Raw genomic sequence first — 23,892 nt, 5'->3', positions numbered from 1 at the left:
GTCATTCCATAGGGAGCATTGAGAATTGTATGCATATTCTTCACAGGGTGAAAAAGGGCCGTGCTCTTAATTTGTTAGAGGAGCTTCAAATCTATAAAGCAAAAAATAGAGAGCCAAATAAACTGCTCAACTGGCATAATGATTTTGTGCCCAATGCCTACTTTGCTTTATTTGACAATGTTTTACCCTAATCACTGCACGCCTTTGTTACATATAGTGTGTTCGCAATATTCACCTAGTACTGAGTGCATCACATATTTACTTCGTTTTCATACGTTTTACGCATGACTCTAGTAAGTTCCTGTTCCTTCTTTATTCATTTCATAGACTGCATTAATCAGATAATGTAGATCATCCTCTGTCATGGAATTTTATCATTCTTTTCTTGCAACCAAGTACCGCAGGGTACGAGGGGCCCTCTGCCAGTCACGTTCCTCCAACTACTTCCCGTCTGTGCGGAATTCTGGCATTAGCGCTAACAGAGGGAGCTGATTATGTGCAGAACTATATTTTCTTTCATTTGTGGCTCCTTTAGCAATTTGTTTTATGTTGTTTAATATTACCTGGTGCAATATCAACGGTGTTTAATATTTATGTCATTGTTTAGAATATTGGCACTAGAGCATATATGTCAACCGCTGTTTTTTAACTCTTCGTCTTCTTAATAATATTACTTTTGTCGTTTTCTTCTTTTTATTGCTTTTTATTACTGTAACACCTCTTATATTTTATAAGCTTATTACAGACTAACTATTGTATCCCCCCTTTTATTTTCACTGTTTCAATTAATTATTGAAAACTAGTGTATGCTGACATTAGCGACATCTGGTCAACTTACAACACAAACATCTTGTGGCTACTGTATGGCAGCTTGTTTTAAACAGCAGTTTTACTGACAACATGACTCGTGCATGTGATGTGATTTATATGTATGTGACGATGCTGGTGCTGATTCCGCAATTTAGCATTTGACGATTCCACTATGGCTGCAGCACATTAGGACTTTGTTTTTATGAAACAGGTATGCCTCTTCATATTTAAAGCACACAAATGTAAATTTTGTCAGTATTACTTTTCAATATGCTCTATGTATTGTTCTTAAGCTGTATACAGTTTGTGAGTGTATTTATATTTTTCCCATTTTTGCTGCAGATCTGATGATGGTCATTAAAGACCAAAACCGGTAATCTGTTAAACAAAAAAGATTGTGACCATAGACTAAATTAAAGGCAACTTTCAGATGATCAATACTCTACTTGCAACCACATGTGTTTTAGTACTTTTGCAAGACAATAGAAAGAGAAATGGAAAAAAATTAAAACTGTCAGATCTGACAATGGTACCAAGTATAACAATTAAAAATTGGGAAAACATTTGATGGATATAAGATACTAAACCACCATTAGGTACAGTCCATCCCACAATGGAGTTGCAAAGAGAACACACAGCACATTCACTGAAAATGGGAGCTGCATTTTTACATTCATAATTGCACAGAATAGCTCATAACAGTATGATGTTCAGGTGACACCACAGAGTAAACAAACCACTGTCATAGAGCTCTATTGCACTTCACCACACACAAATAAACATACGAAATAGAAGATGTCCCAAAAGGTACTTCATGTCTTCAGTGTTCATATAACTCAAGTTGTAATTAACTTAAAGAAAAAGTAACGTTTGTCTGATCTGGGACAAGATTAAAAAAAAAAAACTCCAGATTTTTCTCAGATATCCCAGTTAAAAAACACACATTTTCTGTGATGATAATATGTTATACCCCTGGTGAAAGCATATATTTTCCATGTTAAGCAACAATATACTTTTCCTCGGAGCTGTAACACTTACTAATCATCTGAATGGTGAAGGTTTTGTGCAGCAGTATAGAATTTCCCAGCACTTTAGGAAATAAAAGCCAGCAAAAAGCAGTGCATAGTGAAAAGATCTTCATGCGCAGCAACATTTACACTGCATACTTTCATATTATGAAAGTATAAAAAAGATATTCTTCCAAATACAGCAACAGGAATTCCACCAAAAACAGCATGGTAGCTTCCAAAGCACAGAAATCGAGATAGCAATGTACTTTTGTCTGCCAATCATAGGTCATGTCTCATGATCTCACCAGCCAAAGCAGCATATATTCAGAGCATAGGAAACATAATGCAATCGGCCAATAGCAACATCATTGTCAAGCAGCATGAACTAAACATATAGGAAAAGTTCAAAGCTGTAATTAATACACATACAGCACAGCTACAAGAAAAGCTAAGCTTTCACATATAATATTGGTCAGAAATTTTTTTTCTTTTTTTTTCTTTCTGAGGGTGTGATTATGCAGGGTCATAAGAACACAGCTTAAACTGCAGAAACTGAATATTTCCGACAAGCAGATTATAAATTTCACTGCTATGCACCGAACATTTCATGGGTTACCTGGCTGAATACATGTTCTGTCAAGCACTTTGACTTTTCCACAGAAAAGCCAGATACGTATTCAATTGCTCAAGAACTTTTGCAGTTCTTCTTCTTTTTAAGGATAATTATATTTTTTGCCATCATTATTCTCTAATTTGTAATGTATGAAAGAAATAAAATAAATATGAAAAACTTACCTTGAAACTTGGTCTTTTTTAGTGTGTGTTACCCTTTAAGACATACCAAACACAAATGTGCCAGTAAATAACGATGTAAATGGCTGATCATCTGGGCCTAAAATTTTTCCAAGTGGCTGGTACTCAGTGTGAAGTTTTGAATGAAAGTTAAATGCTCTACAATTTAAGAAATTCACTACATATTCTCACACATAACCTAATTCATCTTGTGTAAAAGGAAATTTACTTTAAAAGTAACAGTTCTCAAAGCATTATTCACAATATTTTCTGGTGACATGTCACAAATGTAAACAGTTGTGATGTCACACTCGTCAAAACAAGGGCCATGAGAAAGATGCATTGGAAGCAGTTTTATGTTGCAAAATAATGTATGGTCTTTGACACATTTTGTTGTTGGCAGACACTAAACTAAAATAATGGAAAATTCCTGGAAGTCTAAAAAATTCCCGGATTCTTCTCAAATTACTCCCAGACGAAAGAATTCCCAGTTGTCACTGGGCATATACACCCTATCTAATGCACCAACTCAAAAAGTTTTTTTTTTTCTTTTCCCCTTGCTCCTTTAATCAAGTTCCACATGTGCTACTGTTGTGGCATGTAGAGTATTGAGTCGATACAAATGCTTTCATAGTAACTGGTGCAGTGTCTTATGTGGGTTTCGTAGTTGTAAGATGCCTTACGGAAAGACTTCAGTAGTGAATGCTGGAAAACGTCTAATTCTCTGCAAATCTTTGGTCACTTCTCTTTGGTCAGCCTACATTGGGCTTCAAATCCACACTCCCTGTTTGCATGCAGTTCCTGTGCCATTTTCTTATCGATGGCTGAGAGGGTGATAGTTTCCTGCATCACATTCTGCAATTTCTCTGAACTTGGGTTTCTGACTTTGTTTCAATTATACAAGCCACTCACTGTGCCTTTTTCAGTGCAGACACCATTATTCAATTTATTTATGATAGTCCTACCACCCTGCACCAACAAAGAAAACCACTTTTTCAGTTGTGCTGTTCTTATCACCTGGAAGACAATACATTTGTTCATCACCTTACATAAAAAAACTTTAGTTGGTGTATCAAACAAACTTTACTTTTTCCCCCCAAGTCAATTACAAACAGAGATATATTATGCTCAAGTTGTAAAGTACCTTTTGGGACACACTGTAAATTGTTCATATATCTCCTACATGTTGTCCTTTTATAACTTACTTACATAGTTTTAGGGACACTAAAGTAATGGCATAGAATTAAAACTAATTGCATTCTTCATCCATGCAAACATTCAATGTGCATGGCTTCTGTTAAGTGGTAGGACATGAAAAAGAAAAAAAAATTGACTACCTGATTTTTGTGTCATCAGTTTGCCAATACACAACCAACACAGCAGTCAAACAACAAGAAAATAATTTACGCAACAACTATCTATTATCTTGCCACAGCACTATATTTAGGACTCCCCTAAGTAAGATTAACAGCTAACGTTATGTAGTTCAACAGCATATGATGTTAATTCCGCTGTTTCCAGGCCCCTATGTGCCTTACTTGACATGCATTGCCATCTATTTTTCAGTAAGATTGTCCAGACTCTGGAATTAAGTATCCTACAGTGAAAGTGTAATAGATATTAGCATTAAATCAGTATTTAACATAATAAAAAAAGCACATGTGTGCAAGTAGTGCTAGGAATAAAAGTGCTCTGTTTAACACTGAGTAGATGCATAGAAAAACAATTGGAATCAGAAGAAAAGTAGGTATTGTAGAAATGGGCATAAGGCGTGAACACCATGAAGAAGAAAAGTGAATACTTTAGAAATGAGCATAACAAGAAGAGAAAATCATGAGAAATGCATATATGAGAACAAACTTCAGAAAGAAGCTTCAATGAATGGTCATGTGAATTATTACAAGAGGTTAAAGATTTGTTCATATTCAGCTGCAGTGTAATAGGAAATCTAAAAATCATATTATGAACGTTAGTTTCCACTAATTCTGTTTGCTTGTTTATTATTCATTTAAGATGCTGCATTCTAGTCTCCTTGGTTGTAAAGCAGTCATCAATTGAAGATTGGTTTGAGCACTGCAGAGGCAAGGTCTTATTGGAGGTGGTATACTGCAGCCTTTGAACTGACTTACCAGTCCAGTTATACGGAGACCCACAGTTTCAGACAGACTGACACATAGTATAAGTAGCATTCTTATAAACTGCAACCTCCCAAAGGGATGCTTCTACAGTTCCCTGTAGTTCAAGTGTTCCTCGATTAACAACTGTGCCTTCAATTCACTTTTTTATTTTATGTCCATATATTGTCTTATCCCCCCTTTTTTCTCTTTCTCTCCCCACCCCTCCCTTACTCTCGCTGTGTGTGTGCGTGTGCGCGTGTGTGCGTGCGTGTGTGCGTGTGCGCACGCATGCATTCACGGATGTGATGCAAAAGGCACAATTCCTCCTTTAACCTCAAAACAGTTACACATGGTGAAACACCATTAGTTTGATTATTCACTACCATATTCAGTGCTGCATATCTATGACTTCGCCATATTCTCTCTTTCCACCTGGGACAAACCTACCAACAGCCACATCACTTCCTTTTGATCCACTGAAATCAATGGCCATAACTGAACTGTCCTTATCTACCACTTTTCTTGTTTCATACAGTCCTTTACATCCATTTGATAACTCTGTTGCTAGTGATTTTCAGTACTATATCAAAAAACTATTTGGAGATAATGTTGTTGTTGTTGTTATCTTCAGTCCAGAGATTGGTTTGATGCAAGCTCTCCATGCTACCCTATCCTGCAAAGCCTCTTCCTCTCCGAGTAACTACTGCAACCTACATCCTTCGGAATCTGCTTACTGTATTCATCTCTTGGTCTCCCTTTAGGATTTTTACCCTCCACGCTTCCCTTCAATGCTAAATTGGAGATCCCTTGATGCCTCAGAACGTGTCCTACGAACCAATCCCTTCTATTAGTCCGGTTGTGCCACAACGTCCTCTTCTCCCCAATTCTATTCAGTATCATCTCATTAGTTACGTGATCCACCCATCTAATCTTCAGCATTCTTCTGTAGCACCACATTTCAAAAGCTTCTATTCTCTTCCTGCCTAAACTATTTATCGTTCATGTTTCACTTCCATACAGGGCTACACTCCACACAAATACTTTCAGAAAATACATCCTGACACTTAAATCTATACTTGATGTTAACAAATTTCTCTCCTTCAGAAACTCTCTCCTTGCCATTATGCAGTAATCAAAATCCTACCTGCACTTTTAATAACTTAATTTAGTTTCAGGTACGAGGGGGGACCCAAAAGAAACCAGACTCCAAGGGCGCTGCCACTCGTAGACGTAGTGCAGGGTTCTCACGCTAGATGGTGTTAGTAGAGAACTTCATGAAACAGCTGTGCAGATGGCATCAGTGTAGAGCTGAATGTGCAAGTGTGGTATTGTGTTTCTCTGACTGTTGGCGGGCTACCTCTGCGAAGTCGTTATGGCAACTTTAAGAGAACAAAGAGTGTGTGTGAAATTTTGTTTCCTGCTTAAAAAAACTGCAACGGAGACACACCAAATGCTTCAGGAAGCTTTCCAGGAGGACACTATGAGCCGCACACAGGTTTTCGAGTGGTTTGGGCACTTTAAACGTGGTGAGATGTGTGTTGAGGACCAAGCTCGTTCTGGACGCCCTTCAACATCGCGAAATGAGGAGAACATTGAAAAGGTCTGCCAAAAGATCAACGAGGATCGTCACCAAATGATCGACCAAATTTCAACAGAGACAGGAATCAACTGGAGCTCATGCCAGCGGATGTTGAGTGAGGATTTGCACATGAGACGTGTTGCTGCTACATTTGTCCCGCACCTTCTCACACATGAGCAAAAAACCATCCGCATGAATGTGTGTCAGGACTTGAAGATAGAGATTGCACGTGATCCAAACTTCCTGAACAAAGTCATCACAGGGGATGAGAGTTGGTCTTACGGGTATGACCCAGAAACCAAGCGAGCGTCAAGCCATTGGAGGACTCCCAACTCTCCCAGACCAAAAAAAGCAAGGCAAGTAAGGTCAAATGTGAAGACGATGATCATTGTCTTTTTTCATGTTCGTGAAATTGTGCATTGGGAATTTGTACCCCCTGGCCAGACTGTTAACCAGCACTTTTACTTGGATGTTTAAAGGCGTCTGCGAGAGGATGTGAGGAGGAAACCTCGGAACTTTGGCGATCAGGTGACTGGTTTCTGCATCACGACAACGCTCCAGCACACACGGCCTTACGAGTGACCCACTATATGGCATCTCAGAGGTGGTCTGTCATTCCCTACGCTTCGTATTCGCCGGACCTAGCCCCGTGCGAATTTTTCCTATTTCCACGAAAGAAAAAAACGCTAAAAGGGGAGCGTTATGAAGATGTGGAGGCGGTAGAAACAGCTTCGCAAAGGGCACTGGATAATATCAAACTTGAAGAGTTCTAAACATGCTTCCAAAGTGGGAAAAAGAGACTTGACAAGTGCATCGCATGTAATGGAGAGTATTTTGAAGGTGACTGAAGTAATTTTGTAAAAAGGTTCATCAATAAATTTTTTATGACAACAATTGGGTTTCTTTTGGGTGCCCCCTCGTATTATGCACTTCATTACTTTTTAACTTGGCAATGCATGCACAAAAGTTCTTTTCTCCAAAGAATCAAAAAAGGTTCCTCTTTCATTACTGTCAAATAAAATACTGCAAAATATGATAATACTTTCTGATACTATGTACTCCTGAGACTACTGGAGTCATTTCAGTTTCTCTCCTTCAAGAGTCTGCAAGATGTCGGCAAGTTCTCAAAACCTCAAAGTACTTCTGCACACACTTGAGCATTTGAGGTCAGAAATGCTGTCAATTGAGCATGGCAGGTGAATCGCTTGGAATGACTGCATTTTTAATTTATCTACTGTAATACATCTGCTTTGCCTATTCACGTTAATATAATCTCTCTCTCTCTCTCTCTTTCTCTCTTTCTTTCTTTGAGAGCGAGAGAGAGAGAGAGAGAGAGAGAGAGAGAGAGAGAACAACCTTACAGAACCATTGTGAGATCTTCAGGAACAAATGTAATGTACTGTTATTGAACAAAGTTTTGCATTGCACTTCCCTTAACTTATCCTACGTTTTATCTTCCATTAACTATAAACCTTTTATAATTTATAACAACTTAGGGAATAACTCATTTAATGCTACTAATACCTCTCTTAATGAAAACAATATGTTTATATTGGTACTAGAAATTTACCTACAGCTGAAGAAAACATCTTAGTTTGCTACATCACTGCAGAGAGAGAGAGAGAGAGAGAGAGAGAGAGAGAGAGAGAGAGAGAACAACCTTACAGAACCATTGTGAAATCTTCAGGAACAAATGTAATGTACTAGTACATACTCATAGGCCCACAATTTCCTCTTGGTAGCCACATATTTGCACAAAAAAATTCATGTATCAAATGAAAAAGTGGTGCCTCCCCTTGACATTTCTTGGGCAATGTGTTTGTTAAAGTCCTCGCTTATTTCCGACAAGTGCTTCTCAACTGGTCTCACAAAACTGAGTTCCATCTATTCCAGACAATTCCATGGCAGAAAATTTAAGACAGTCATCAGGAATCAGACCTTGATTTTTCACATCAGCAATTAATCATAGTACCAAGGTAGGACTTCTACACAGAGAAGATCCAACAAAGAGTGACATGTTTTGTGATCAGATCATTTCGTCAGCATGGGAACATTAAAAACATGCTCAACAAACACCAGCAGCAGATGCTACAAGAGAGGAATTGTACATCACAGAGAGGTTTGCTACTGAACTTCTGAGGGAGTACTTTTCAGGAAGAGTCTGTCAACATATTACTTCCTCTCACATACATCTTACAAAATGACCACAATTATAAAATTTGAGACATTAGAGCTGATACAGATGCTTACCGACATTCGTTCGTCCCGCACACCATTCATGAGTGGAACATGATCGGGGGGGATCAATTAGTGGTACCACAAGTGCCCTATGCCACATACCCCCAGATAGCTTGTGGAGTACTGATGTAGATATAATTTCTTGCCGATTTCCTACTGACATCATCCAAATGATAAGACTCAAACAAAAACACCGTTTCTTCCTACAGCACTGTATGGTGTTGCAGACCTAACCTAACAACTTGTCCATATGCTATGCACTGTAAATAGAAGGCGACACCTACGTTTTTAACTGGACCTCTGGCTGTACTGCACGAGACATAAAAGTTCACTGTTGTTCCCAGAATACAACTCTACCACAACATAAGAAATGTGTTTATCATCTTCAGAATTTCTTGAGAAATGCTTTGTCCAGTTTTGAAAAATCCTCAAGGTCCCAGACATGCAGACTACATTATATAAACAATTTTACAATTAACAGTTGCAACTGAGACAGCTGACAGTTGTCCATATATTGCAGTTATTATTAAAACATTACACTTCACAGGTGATTAAAACATGAAAACATGAGACCTCATCTGTCCTGTTTGGGACTTAATATGACATGTGAAACTCTTCAACTTCAGCTAGTGAATATAATGAAGGAAGAGAAATCAAGATGAATATTTTTCTATCAATTTATGACCAAATGCTACAAAGAACCATATTTTTCCTCGTCATTTCTAGCCTTTTGAAAAGTTTCTAAATCGCAATTACTGCAGCCTGAACACAAAACTGTAAATGAAGTGTAAACTGTAATAACAAGAAAATGTACACTTTCTGTCATAATAGAAAATATTTCCAGACAAAGGACTGCAAGAAGTCCTCATGGATAATCAGTATGACATTTATTTTAATTTATTTATTATTTAATTTTTATAATTTATTTTATTATTATTTATTTTATTATTTTTATTTTATTATTTAGCATTAATTAAATTTATTGTTTAATTTTTAATTATTTATTTAATTTATTATTAATTGAGAATAAAGACTTTTTTTTACATTAACATGACAACAATTTACATTAAACTGTTTCATTAATACTTACTGCAACAGGGTCATATTTCATTGCTACACATCCCAACAGTAAGCTCTCTGCTACAGTGAATAGAGCCAATAAAATGTAGTTCACTGGTGTTCTACGCCTTAGTTCAGTACAGCAGCTCATAAGTATCAGCATTACAAACATTATGATGAATGTCACCGGGAAAAATACAGGATTTTGTTGGACAAATCCCTTGATTTCTTCCACATACACAAATGTAGCAATAAAACTAGCTGTGACCACAAGCTGGCACATTAGTATGGAATACACCTTCCTGAAATACGAAACCAAAGTCAAACACAAAACATACTGTCAAACAGTAGCTAACATCAGGAGCGACAAGTAAACAATCTCCAAGACATCTCTCACTATTATATAATTGCATTTAATTAATCAGAGCACAACACAATAAAAAAAAGCTAGTATTTATCACAACAAAAATTGAATACACAATGCAGTAACAAAATTTAAAAAATCGTACACCCTTCCAATAACAGGACCTACGTAACTTCGGATTATGTCATAATCATACTGTTTCATAAAGAGATGAAGCCACTTACTGAAGCACTGTGTAACATACCTGACGAATCCATGACGTACTGTTTTATCTGAAAAAACAAAATTTTCTGTTCCTTCATAACTTGAAGTTTCTTGAACAATAGGTTGTTCATCTGAATGAATAAAAGTTGATGGACTTTCATTCTGATGATCATATGGTTTTGCTGCAGGCATGAAACAAACACCTGATCCAGCTACGGGAACAGATGCTGAATATGGAGGGCATGGTTTAGATGTAACATTTGAAGCTTGCTCAGCTGAGATGAACTGTGAAGAGCAATTGGCAAGCTGGAAATCTGTAATGACAAGAAATGCTGTAACAGCAATTGCCACATACTGCAAACCCGCACTACTTCAACTCATCATACTTACAACTTTTACAACCATCAGCAAAAGATTTAACATATTTAATAATACTTTGGAAACAACATTACTTCCCCTTTCAACTCCACAAGTATTTTACATCTGGAATTTCTATCATCAGGTTAGAAAGAAGTTCAATATACAGTCAGTGGTCGGCAGTGCACTTAACTCAGGAACTTACTGCTACACATTACTTAAAAAAATAAAATAAAATAAAATTTATATATCTACTGGTTTACATATTTGTATATGTTAGCAAATTATTTTGTGATTAAAAATTACTTTTTCTAGTAATAAGACGAAAGGAATGAGTCTTTACTTTGGAATTCATCCAGTTTTTCCTCGTGTCATAATACCAGATTTCATAGACATTCCATTTTGTGAATAACATCGTATTTCTGAGAAAAGGTCAAGGTTCCTCCAGGTGTCACAAATATACAGGGTGTACATAAAGTCTGGGAACACTTTCAATTATTTATTGCACAAGAACTAAACATTGTACAGATGTCATACATATTGCATTTTGAAGAGAAACTCTGCAAGGTCTTTTTTTTGTTTGTTTTTTGTTTTTGCTAACATTTGATATGCGAACCATGAGTGACCCGGCAGACATCAACATGGTAATCGAATTCTTGTCATACCCATCCCAGCATGGCTGGGACGCCCACATCACTTTGCTGGGCACAAGCAACCTGTTGTAATGAATTTGTTGTACCAGTGGTAAATGGCCTTCCTTGTTGGTGGCTTTTTACCGTACTTGGTTCTAAACATCCATTGATCAGTTATAGCACACTTGTTTTTGTCAAACTTCAACAAACAGAAACTGATAATCCCACCTCAAGGGTTCAATGTCCCTCATACGCAAAAAGAATATGACTAGTTGGATCATTAGGAAATTCATAGGTGGTGATTTCATAAGTGAGCAAGAGTTGGTACTTTCCGGACTGAAGAAGGAAGACCCCACTTCAGCAAGGAAACAATCTCCAGGACAGTACAGGATGGCCAGTTGGTTGGTTGACTGCTCCCCCAACAGCAAGGTCATCATCAGTCCCTTGTTTCAAAGGTGGTCCATTGGGACAGATTTACATCTCAGAAGAGTCACAACAATAAAAGGTAAAAGGCTAAAAAAACATAAAAGTGCAGTCGCGTTGTCAATGGTGAAAACAAAAGGAGGGAAGTCAGCAAGTGGGCAACCCCAAGGCTACGCTAGAGGCAGAAAATATCCCACCTCTGATGCAGTATGGGCAAGATCACCTGCAACTCAAAAGTGTTCTACCGCTAGACTGTAAAAGTGCGTATTGTACAAGGAGACTAACCAAATCTAAAAAGCGATAAAAACAGAGTCAAAGGGAGAGAAAAAGAGGATCTTGGCCAGGGAGGGAAGTAAAGAATCTCCAAACACAGCTTACAATGGGAGACACCCCAACCCTCACCACCCTGCCCCTACTGCAGAGGGAGATTAAAAACCTTAGCACTGAAAATAGAAACCACTTTCACAGAGGAAACTGAGAACCAGTTCAACCATCCAGGAATCGTCTGCCAATATTAAAGGTAAAGTGTTGGGAGTCCTTTCGGGAGAGGTGGAAGGAAGAATGCCATGGGACAGGTGTCACCTTAATTGCACGAAGTTTATTAAGACAGAAAGGTAGCCCCCCCCCCCCCCCCCAAGAGTTGGCCCATGATTGTGCGAAGTGGGATTTGATATGAAGTTGTAAGTCTGCCACAGGAGGGGTACAGGGAAGGGGGCGGGGGGTAAGTGACTGCTCCCCCAGCCAAACGATCAGCAAGCTCATTACCTGGGATATCTACATGGCCAGGGACCCAAAGGATGTCAACAGAACAAACAGCATTGTCAAGTTCACCGAGAAGGTCATGGATGGCTGAGACCAAATGATGGTGGGAAAAATACCAGTCAATAGCCTGAAGGCCACTCATTGAGTCCATACATAACAAAACGCGGTTGAGTTGGGACTATTTAATAAAGGTAAGGGCCTGGGAAAGTGCCATCAATTCCACAGTAAACACCCCACATGCAGTTGGCAGGAGATGATTTTCCATGCCAACAGAGGACGTGAAGGCATATCCCACACGATCAGCAGATTTAGAGCCATCGGTGTAAAAAACAACAGCATCCCGAAATTCCCATAAAATATGGCGGAAAAAAATAACAGAACACCATCAGGGGAATGAAATCTTTCGGGCCTTGGCGGAGATCCATCCGAATCCAGGGCTGAGAAACTAACCAAGAGGGTTGGGGGAGGGGGGGGGGGGGGGGGGAGTGTTGGGGAGGGAACGTGGGAGACAGGACAAAGAAGGAAGCTGAAAATCACGGCAAAGAGACGCAAGGCGGAGCCCAACCGGCAAACCCACCCAAGGGTGAGAATCAGGTGGGTGACGTCCTTGGTCTGGGAACAGGATAGAATAGGAAGGATGAGTGGGAAAGGAATGGACAGCGATTGCATAAGAAACCAGAAGCTGGGACTGCCGAACAGAAAGGGGAGCGATCCCAGCTTCAACCAGGAGACTATCAAAGGGCTAGTAGGTCAGGCACCAGTGGCCACACAAATACCACGATGGTGAACCGGATCCAGGAGGTTCAGTGTGGAAGTAGCAGCTGAACCATAAAATTGACAACAATAGTCCAAGCGAGACAGCACTAAAGCCCAATAAAGGCGGAGAAGAGTGGAACGATCTGCACACCAAGAGTTGTGGGCAAGGAAGCGAAGGACATTAAGCTTATAGAAACATCCTATCTTCAGAAGTCTGATATGAGTCGAAAAGAAGACCCAGGAAATTAAACTATGGGACAAAAGGTAATCGTTGTGCATCAAGGTAGAGCTCCAGATCGGGGTGGACCGGCGACAGAAATGGACCACCTGCAATTTTAAAGGAGGGAATTGAAACCTGTGTGAGAGGGTCCATGCAGAGGCACACCGTATAGCACCCTGGAGCTGCTGCTCTGCAGAGGCCATCGAAGAGGAATTAACCCAAATGCAGAAATCATCCACATACAGAGCAGGGGGGTGACGAGAGGACGAATGGAGGCCACAAGTCCATTCATAGCAATGAGGAAAAGAAGTACACTCAATGTGGAACCCTGTTGGATGCCATCCTCCAGGGTCCGTGGAGAACTAAAAACAGTACCAACCCGAACCCTGAACGACCGATGGAACAGGAACTGGCGGACAAATTACACTCATGATGTGTAAGAAAGATATGATGGCATCAAGCCGTGTCATAGGGCTTGTGAAGGTCGTATGCCACCAAATGGTGGCACTGGGAAAAAGCCTGCCGAACTGCGGATTCCAAGCGAAGTAAATGATCGATCAGAAACCGTTCCTCTTGGAAGCCGCACTGATAACGGGACAATAGAGCCCGAGATTCGAGGACCCAATTGAGCCGACGGGCTATCATCTGTTCAACTAACTTGCAAACAACATTTGTCAGACTAATCGGCCAAAAGCTTTCGACAAACAGGGGATTCTTACCAAGCTTAAGGACGGGAACCATGATGCTATCGCTCCATTGAGAAGGGAAGTCACCCTGGAGCCACATACGGTTAAGCACCTGGAGAAGATGATGTAGTTGTGGGGCACTGAGATGTAGAAGCAATTGGTTATGAATGGAGTCTAGGCCAAGGGCCCTATCATGAGAAGAAGAAAGTGCAGAAAGAAGTTTCCATTCAGTGAAGGGTTCGTTGTAAGATTCTGACTGACAAGGGGTAAAACATAAGGCTGAAGCTTCGGCCCGCTGTTTCTGGTAAAGGAAAGCAGCCGGATAGGAGGTTGATGCTGATTCTGTTGCAAAATGGGTTGCAAGATGTTCTGTGAGAATCAACGGGTCCATGCAAAGGCCATCTGGGACTGTAAGGCCCGGGAGGGTAAACTGCCGATGGCAACCTTGGAGAGAGCAAAGTGTAGACCATACCCATGACATAGGGACATAGAACCAAGTGAAGAAACAGAGAGATCCCAACACACCCATTTGCTCCATTTGACTAAGTAACGGGCTTGGGCATGAAGGCGTTTAAAAGTAATAGGAGTGGCAGCACATGGGTGCCTCTTCAGGTGTTGCAAAGCTCGACGGCGATCACGGATTGCAATGGCAACGGCCGTACTCCACCACAGGACTTGCCGGCACTGAAATGGCCCAGATGAGCATGGGATAGCAAGACTAGCAGTGCGAACAATCGCGTCAGACCGTCATGTAGGAGGTCATCAATACAACCCGACAAAGAGGGAAAAAAAAACGACCTGTGCAGTATATAGAGGCCAATCGGTGCATTGGAAAGACCAACGAGGTAACCAGTCCATCGGGGAGCAGGGAGGGAGTGAGAGAATCAACAAGAAGTGGTCACTATCACAAAGGTCGTCGTGTGGCAACCAGTGCAGTGAAGGGAAGAGGGAGGGAAGAGAAAAAGAAAGATCAGTGGCAGAAAAGGTACCATGACCGGCACTGAAATGGGTAGGGGAGCCATCATTAAGAAGGCACAAGTCGTGGTCTGCAAGAAACTGGTCTATGAGAAGACCCCAACTAGATGGAAATGCACTGCCCCACAAGGGATGACGAGCATTAAAATCCCCGAGAAGGAGGAAGGGAGGAGGAAGTTGGTGAAGAAGGGCAGTTAGGCAGCAGGTGTAAGAGTCCTCTCAGGAGGGAGATAAGGATTGCAAACTGTGACCTCACAATCCACGTGCATCCTCACAGCAACCGCTTCCAATGTAGATTGAAGAGGAATCCACGTGCTAGCAATGTCCGTACAGACCAACGTACAAACAGCACCAAAGGCCCGACCTGATTTTGACAGAAAGCATGAAACCCACGGAGGGTCGATGAGTGATCATCAGTAAAATGAGATTCTGGTAGAACCACACAAGCTGCAGAGTAAAACGGAATAAAGGATTTCAACTCTCGAAGGTGACAGTAATATCCATTACAATCCTATTGGATAACCACAGAACGATGATTCAAATGAGGGGTGAACAGGCTAAAGCCAGCCATGCCGCTGGGTCACCGTCCGTCACCGACAAGGAGGGGGCGACATCATGAACAGCAGGTCAGAGTCAGGTTGTGAAGGTGGGGACGGGACCTCTGGCAACACCAGACGCTCCTTGTCCCGGGACTTATGTTTCTTCTTCTTTTCTGTTTGAGATTTTGAGGTGGGCTGTGCTGCAAAATGCAGTCAGCTGCAGCAAGATCTGGAACAGAAAGAGAGCGGGCAACCTGTGCGCCCACAGACCGTAGTTCTCGTAGTCGTTGTGTGGCAGTAGACCTTTGGCCTGGAAGGCGCTGGGAAGGAGGGTCCCGGGAAGGGTGCCCTTGACCGGCAGATGCTGAGGAATTGGAACACTTCTCTGACTCGGGAAGAGGAGTGGTGCCCGGAGGGGAGGGTGTGGGAACTGTAGGGGAGGGGGGGAGGAGAGATGTTCGGGACTGGGGTAAGGAAGGGGTGAAGATGTAACTAAAGCATAGCTAGACGTCATTGAAACAGGATGAAGACGTGCATACTTCTTACGAGCCTCAGTAAAGGTTAGACGATCAAGGGACTTATAGTCCTATATCTTCTTTTCCTTCTTATAAGCCGGGCAATCTGGTGAACGTGGAGAATGATTGCCATGACAATTAACACACACAGGAGGGGGAACACAGGAACTCCCCTCATGGAGTGGACGTCCACAGTCACCACAGAGAGGGGTCTGCGAACAGTGGGATGACGTGTCCAAAACGCAAGCACTTAAAAAATGTCATAGGTGGTAGGATGTACGGCTTCACGTCACATCGATAAATCATAATCTTGACCTTCTCAGGGTGGGTATCCCCTTCAAAGGCCAATATAAAGGCACCAGTATCAATGTGATCGTCCTTCAGGCCCTTCTGAACACACTGAACAAAGTGAGCACCCCACCGTCCCAGATTGTCCCTAAGTTCCTTATCAGTTTGAAGGATGAGGTCCCTGTGGAAAATTACACCATGAACCATATTCACAGACTGGTGGTGGTGGTGGTGGTGGTGGTGGTGGTGGTGGGCGGAGGGGGGGGGGGGCGTGGTAATGGACACGGGAAATGCGCCAAGTTAGTCACAGGCACGAAGGGCTGCGGTCTGGGCAGCTTAAGCAGTTTTGATCAGTAACGAACCTGACCACATCTTGCTCAGAAAGTCCACTTCGCCAAACTTGTCTTCAATGTGTTCCACAAAAAATAAAGGTTTGGTACTGGTCAATGTATCCCCATCAGTCCTGGTGCAAACCAGATAGCGGAGGAAAGGTTTTGCCCCTAGCTGACGAGCCTGACCCTCCTCCCAGGGGTAGCCATGGAAGGGAAAGCCGAAGGGGCAGAAGAAGCAGCACTAAAAAGAATCATTTCCATTCAAAGAGATGGCCGTAGAAGAATGGCCAGAGTTCTGGATCCATATGCATTTCATTTGCATAGCTTCGGCCCTGATACCACCCACTCCGATCAGGGGCTCTCCCCACGGGCGCCACCCAGCCACAGCAAGGGTCGTCTGGTACGTCAGCCACTGCCGGGAGTCCGATGCTTCAGGATGACAAGCAACCACTCCTAGGCTTACATGAGGTGGTCACAGCTCAGGTATCAGAAGTGTGATCCCTGTGTTTTCAGGGGGCTCAACCAAAAGGGTACATAGCAACCCTACCACAGGGGCTGGCTACCATGCTGGCTATGTACCTGAGCATCACACGACGACGTGAAGGAAAAGATGAAAGGAACTAGGAGTGCACACACCGGAGACACTAGGTAAGGTGCTCTTCCCCAAATGGCTCACACTACGGAACAGAAATTTAGTAATGGAGGTCAAACCCAAGAGGACGACCAGAGAATGCCAAAAGGATGAGGTAATTACTCAACAAAACCAAATCACAAAGCCAACATAACCAGGAGGATAGCAGGGCCAACATAAACAAGGACACCAAGAGAGGGAGAGGAGAGGGCGGAGGGGAAGGAGCAAGGACAGGAAAGAATGGGAAAGGAAAGGAAATGCAGCATGGGAAAGAAGGAAAGCTTGGGGCCCTGTGCTCACCATGCATATACTCACAAAAGGACCATGAGCCCCCTGGGGGGCAGTACAGGATGAACCAGTGGCCAGTCTTAGTCCATGATGAACTGGGTCTAACAATTTCAGAGCTTAAGGTACCGCCGAGCCATAAACGTGGCTACCAGTCTAATCAGGACAAGACCAGGGCACAGTAAACACAGAGTAATGCAATTCGCACCCCAAGAGGTGTGTTCACGGAAATTAGAGGGTTAAGCTACCACATACAGTCTTCAGTTAATGATTATGGGTCTGCCAATCCAGCTTTATTTTTTATCAAAGATAAGTCTCAAAAAGTGGGACTGTGCAACAACATCTGTCTATGTCCTTTGTACCCAAGTAGAGTTCTGGGACAGCAGAGAGAATTGTAAATCGTGGGAAAAGCTTCGGATGGCACATTAGAGCTGATGTTCAGTCACACCTACAGATTGGAAACCATACCAGTGCAAAAGTCATTGACATTGAGCAGGGGTGATGAGTCGCCCGACGGAGGTCACTACCCAACTGATGGTGGTGAGGAACAGTGTGACACACAACATGAAGCCCTATAGGACATCGTTCTCTTGAAATGGGGCACTGAATGATGTACCAAAACTTTACACATCGTCCCTCCCAGAAACCACACTGACAGGGGAAGAAAAGGCCCCTCGATTCAAAAACCCAGCACAGGAGGTGGGCTACCATCCCTTCAAGTTGTTTGCAGAGTATATTGGTGAGGCTAATAGCTCACCAGGTGCCAATGAACATTGGGTTTTCGCCAGGCTTAAGGTTTCGGGCTACGACACTAGCTCACCATTGTCAAGGGAAGACCCATTCTAGCCAAACAGGGTTAAAGACCCTGAGCATATGGAGTCTGAGTAACATTAAGATATTGAACTATCTGCTAATGAATCAAAACAGAGCATGAAGTAAAGTTAAGAGCCTCAAGCAGTTCCCAGTTTATGAAAAGTTCATTTCATAATTAGGCTTGTTGAGGGGATGACACATAGGGAGATGTCTTCCACGTGGGATTCATGCTGTCAAGCGATAGCTGGGTATGAATAAGACACTGATGCTGTTGCAAAGTCAGTCAATGCACCAGTATGAATACCATCCTGAATGATGTGAGGTCAGGAACAGTTGTTACACTCTAACAGTCCGGAAGATCGTGGAGCTTAACCCACATTTTGAGTTGAATATGCATATGTTCCCAAGGAGAAAACATAGTGCTCCCAGCATTCCTTCTCACTGTGTTTAACAATGTAGCCAGCCTTGATGTGGAGTCACTGAAAAGTGTGACGGATGGTTTGTGAAGAATGTCGCTAGAGATGTAGCAAGCCCTTTTACAATCCTGAATATAGGTTCCAACGTAATAGCAGTTGCACTGGTGTGAGTGAGTGAGTGAGTGCATCGATCACTCTGGGACATCTACAACCTCGTTGATGCCATCTAACAGAGAGGTGGTACATCTACATCTACATCTACATTGATACTCCGCAAGCCACCCAACGGTGTGTGGCGGAGGGCACTTTACGTGCCACTGTCATTACCTCCCTTTCCTGTTCCAGTCGCGTATGGTTCGCGGGAAGAACGACTGTCTGAAAGCCTCCGTGCGCGCTCTAATCTCTCTAATTTTACATTCGTGATCTCCTCGGGAAGTATAAGTAGGGGGAAGCAATATATTCGATACCTCATCCAGAAACGCACCCTCTCGAAACCTGGCGAGCAAGCTACACCGCGATGCAGAGCGCCTCTCTTGCAGAGTCTGCCACTTGAGTTTATTAAACATCTCCGTAACGCTATCACGGTTACCAAATAACCCAGTGACGAAACGCGCCGCTCTTCTTTGGATCTTCTCTATCTCCTCCGTCAACCCGACCTGGTACGGATCCCACACTGATGAGCAATACTCAAGTATAGGTCGAACGAGTGTTTTGTAAGCCACCTCCTTTGTTGATGGACTACATTTTCTAAGCATTCTCCCAATGAATCTCAACCTGGTACCCGCCTTACCAACAATTAGTTTTATATGATCATTCCACTTCAAATCGTTCCGTATGCATACTCCCAGATATTTTACAGAAGTAACTGCTACCAGTGTTTGTTCCGCTATCATATAATTATACAATAAAGGATCATTCTTTCTATGTATTCGCAATACATTACATTTGTCTATGTTAAGGGTCAGTTGCCACTCCCTGCACCAAGTGCCTATCCGCTGCAGATCTTCCTGTATTTCGCTACAATTTTCTAATGCAGCAACTTCTCTGTATACTACAGCATCATCCGCGAAAAGCCGCATGGAACTTCCGACACTATCTACTAAGTCATTTATATATATTGTGAAAAGCAATGGTCCCATAACACTCCCCTGTGGCACGCCAGAGGTTACTTTAACGTCTGTAGACGTCTCTCCATTGATAACAACATGCTGTGTTCTGTTTGCTAAAAACTCTTCAATCCAGCCACATAGCTGGTCTGATATTCCGTAGGCTCTTACTTTGTTTATCAGGCGACAGTGCGGAACTGTATCGAACGCCTTCCGGAAGTCAAGAAAAATAGCATCTACCTGGGAGCCTGTATCTAATATTTTCTGGGTCTCATGAACAAATAAGGCGAGTTGGGTCTCACACGATCGCTGTTTCCGGAATCCATGTTGATTCCTACATAGTAGATTCTGGGTTTCCAGAAATGACATGATACGCGAGCAAAAAACATGTTCTAAAATTCTACAACAGATCGACGTAAGAGATATAGGTCTATAGTTTTGCGCATCTGCTCGACGACCCTTCTTGAAGACTGGGACTATCTGTGCTCTTTTCCAATCATTTGGAACCCTCCGTTCCTCTAGAGACTTGCGGTACACGGCTGTTAGAAGGGGGGCAAGCTCTTTCGCGTACTCTGTGTAGAATCGAATTGGTATCCCGTCAGGTCCAGTGGACTTTCCTCTATTGAGTGATTCCAGTTGCTTTTCTATTCCTTGGACACTTATTTCGATGTCAGCCATTTTTTCGTTTGTGCGAGGATTTAGAGAAGGAACTGCAGTGCGGTCTTCCTCTGTGAAACAGCTTTGGAAAAAGTTGACAACAGAGATATTCTGTCTGGAGGTACATAAGTATTACAAATGATGATCAATGAGGTCATTTGCACCCATACAGCTACTACTTCCAATGTGATACAGAGGGGAACTCACTCATAGACAAAATCTGTGTAAACCAATATACTGACCCCCCAGATGCCCTATAGGAGAATGCATGAAGCATTGGGCAATGGCCGTCAGTGACAAGTGTTTTTGGAGGGTGACACAGGTTGCACAATAAGAGAAAAATCAGTTGTAGCTCTGGCAGGTGACAGCAATATTTATTACAACTCCATTTGATCACTACATTGTGGGTGTCCTGGTAGGGTGTGAAAGGGCATGGCAGACATGTCATAGCCCAGGATCACTGTCTATCACTAGTGAAGGTAGAGAAACATCAATGAGCATTAATTCAGAATATGAGGGCGTGTGGGAGTGGGGGGGGGGGGGGTGAAGTCAGGGCAGGGGGGGGGGGGGGGCCTTGCACCTCCGGGGTTGTAGCTTCCTCCTCCTTCTTCTCTTTCACAACTTTTGGCTCTCTAGAAATCTGGCAAGGGCTTATCCACTATGGGTGTGGGGACAGATGAAGAGCAGGTAGTCCTGGTAACAACAAGCTGCAGCTCCTTCAGTGACTGACTGGTGCCAGGTCTCTGATCTGTGGGTTTCTGGGGTGAGGAGCCCTGGAGGGGAGACCTGAGCCCTGTCACTGGTAGATGCAGGAGGAGGAAGTTTCTTCTCTCCAGCTGGGTGCAAGAAGTGATTCCCGAAGATGGTGCCACAGGAATTGTGAGAGGATAGGCCAGTAGTATATCTAATTTGTCTTTATGTCAACAGGATGCACAAGCATTTATATTCTTATAAATTTTTTAAAATACTAGGCAAACTGATTGTAATGGAGGATGGTTTCCCGTACAATTGACGCAGAAAGGTGGTTGTTCGCAAGGATGACCTGCTTGAAGTGATTGTCTGAAGTTTCTGCATTTTGGGTCTGCATGCAGTGGGATGACATTTGATCAAAGGGTAAGGATCGGAAAGATATCGTGGGCAGTGGGGCGCATTTAGTTACATGTTTAAATTTAATTTACCTGTCCGATATTTTTATGCTGTTGAGTAAATGAGGTTTTTTTGCCAACAATTGAACTCCTTTCTGAGCCACTGGCAGCTTTAATAATGAGAGTAAAGATAACTTTTTCCTCTAGTGTTGTAGGTATGGATGTTTCACCATCGCCACCAGTGGACATCATGATGGAGGCAGACAAGCTGGCATGGGCTGCACAGTGGAATAGTGGAAACCTGCCATGAAGGGTGCAAGTGACCCGTGGTATTGGTAGGCCCTGCTGGTGGAGCTTTTCACCTCCGGATGGGAGGAGGCCTTGCAGGTAGTGCTTACTCTGAGTTCGACCACTGTAGACCCCACCTGGCACGGCACAGAATGTTGTGCCGAGTGCTTAGCTTTTAGCTATAATGTGGGGCAAATCTTCATCACCATCTTGTGACTGTGGTGTGGGATGACAGACAGTTGCTCATGTTATATCAACACAAGCCTACAAGGGTTCTTTTGAGGATTTCCTGACAGTTCTGAGCGATGTGATAAAATACAAACAAGACCTTGAAATCCATATATAGCTATTGACATTTGTGTTATTTTATGGTAGATAGCTGTGCTTAAATGTTGACTTGTAGTAGTCTTGTAATATTTATATATGTATTGTCATATGATAAATAAATAAGCTATTAGCTATCCACACCAGCCAGACTGAACTGTTCTCGTGCTCGTCTCTATGTGAGCTCGGACACTCTGCTTTCTGTAGATTGAATCGCATCGTGAGTTTGTTTCCCTCTCAAGGTGTTCTGTTCCCTGGTTACTATTGAGCCATCATCTGCTGGTGAAATTTCCAAAGTCGCGAGGTGCCACAAATTTTCACACCTGTGCAGACACGGAAGTGGCCACAAAGAATGTACTTACAAATTTGACACCCCTATATTCTCTTTCCCCTTTTCCTAGAGCCCACTATAGGCCTAGTGTTCATATATGATGAATATGTAATGTCACACCTGTATACCATAACTGTAATTTTTCTGGGAGGACATTTCCTTCAAAAGCTAAGAGAAAGCTCTTGCATCTATTTTGTTACCCCTGGGAGCTCACTGTACGTGGCAGACAAGATGTATGCCTCACCATTCAAGATTAGCTCATAGCGTCTTGTCTCTATGGAGTGTCAGCTTTCTGTGAAAGATAACTCCTTGTATCATATTCACTGTTTTACAAGGGTGGTTTGATAAGTCTGGCAAATTTCCATGGAATAAGGGAACATTTCTGTTGCGCCTTCACAGTTGGAACGCTTGATTATTCCAAGGATCGTATAAAGAATTTTAACATTGTACAATGTACAGTTCATTTTTGACACCTATCTGAATTGGTCAAAGTGTCGACTGCGATTGAAAATGGACAAAACTGATGTTACAAAATATTTTCATTTGAAGGAACGGTCTGGCACACTAATCAAAACAGAATTGGATTATGTTCATGCAGGCACTACCTCATCACTGAAGACCATTCACTTTTGGATTACTGAATTTAGATGAAGTCAGACAAGCATAGTGCACCCTAGCCATCCAGCTGATCTATTCAACAAAGGAAACTGTTGACAAAATCCATTACACCGTAAAGCAAGACAACAAAATAAAAATTTGAGAGATTGCTGAGACTGTAGGCATCTCAACTGAGCAAATGCGTAATATCCCGCACATGGAGAATTGGCTGTGAGGAAGCCGAGTGTAAGTCAGGTGTCACGATTGCTCACAGTCGACCAAAAGTACATCCAACACAACATTTCAGCACAGTGCCTGGCGACGTTTAATCACAATCTGCAAAACATTTTGCGCCGATTTATGACTGCTGATGAAACCTGGATCCATCTTTGCACACTGGAGTCAAAACCGCGTTCACAACAATAGCCAAAGGTTGGTGAAAGTGCACCAAAGGCAAAGATCATTTTGTCAGCTGGTAAGGTGATGGTCACAGTTTTTTTGGGATTCTCAGTCCTCATAGATTACTTGGTAAAAGTGAGAACTGTAACTGGACCATATTATGCTTCACTGCTGGATAGTTTGAAACTTGCACTGGCTGAAAAAAGACCAAGGTTTCAAGCAAAAAAAAGTGCTTTTTCACCAGGATCATGTATAATCCCACACTTCAGCAATAACAATGTCAAAAGTGCGTGAATCGGACT

General features: G+C 42.3%; 1 protein-coding gene across 1 annotated transcript in view; it reads right to left on the bottom strand.

The window, feature by feature from the left end:
- The window catches only part of LOC124788790 (protein lifeguard 1-like), a 79,618-nt gene that overhangs the window by 19,706 nt on the left and 36,020 nt on the right, over positions 1-23,892 (bottom strand). The window contains exons 2-3 of the mRNA XM_047256073.1: positions 10,214-10,487; positions 9,637-9,907 (exon numbers count right to left, since the gene is read on the bottom strand). Of these exons, the coding sequence (XP_047112029.1) occupies positions 9,637-9,907; positions 10,214-10,487 (545 nt within the window). The remainder of the gene's footprint in view (positions 1-9,636; positions 9,908-10,213; positions 10,488-23,892) is intronic.

The sequence above is a fragment of the Schistocerca piceifrons genome, chromosome 3 (assembly GCF_021461385.2).
Source record: "Schistocerca piceifrons isolate TAMUIC-IGC-003096 chromosome 3, iqSchPice1.1, whole genome shotgun sequence".
Classification (NCBI taxonomy): domain Eukaryota; kingdom Metazoa; phylum Arthropoda; class Insecta; order Orthoptera; family Acrididae; genus Schistocerca; species Schistocerca piceifrons.
This window is presented reverse-complemented; position numbering and strand designations above follow the sequence as displayed.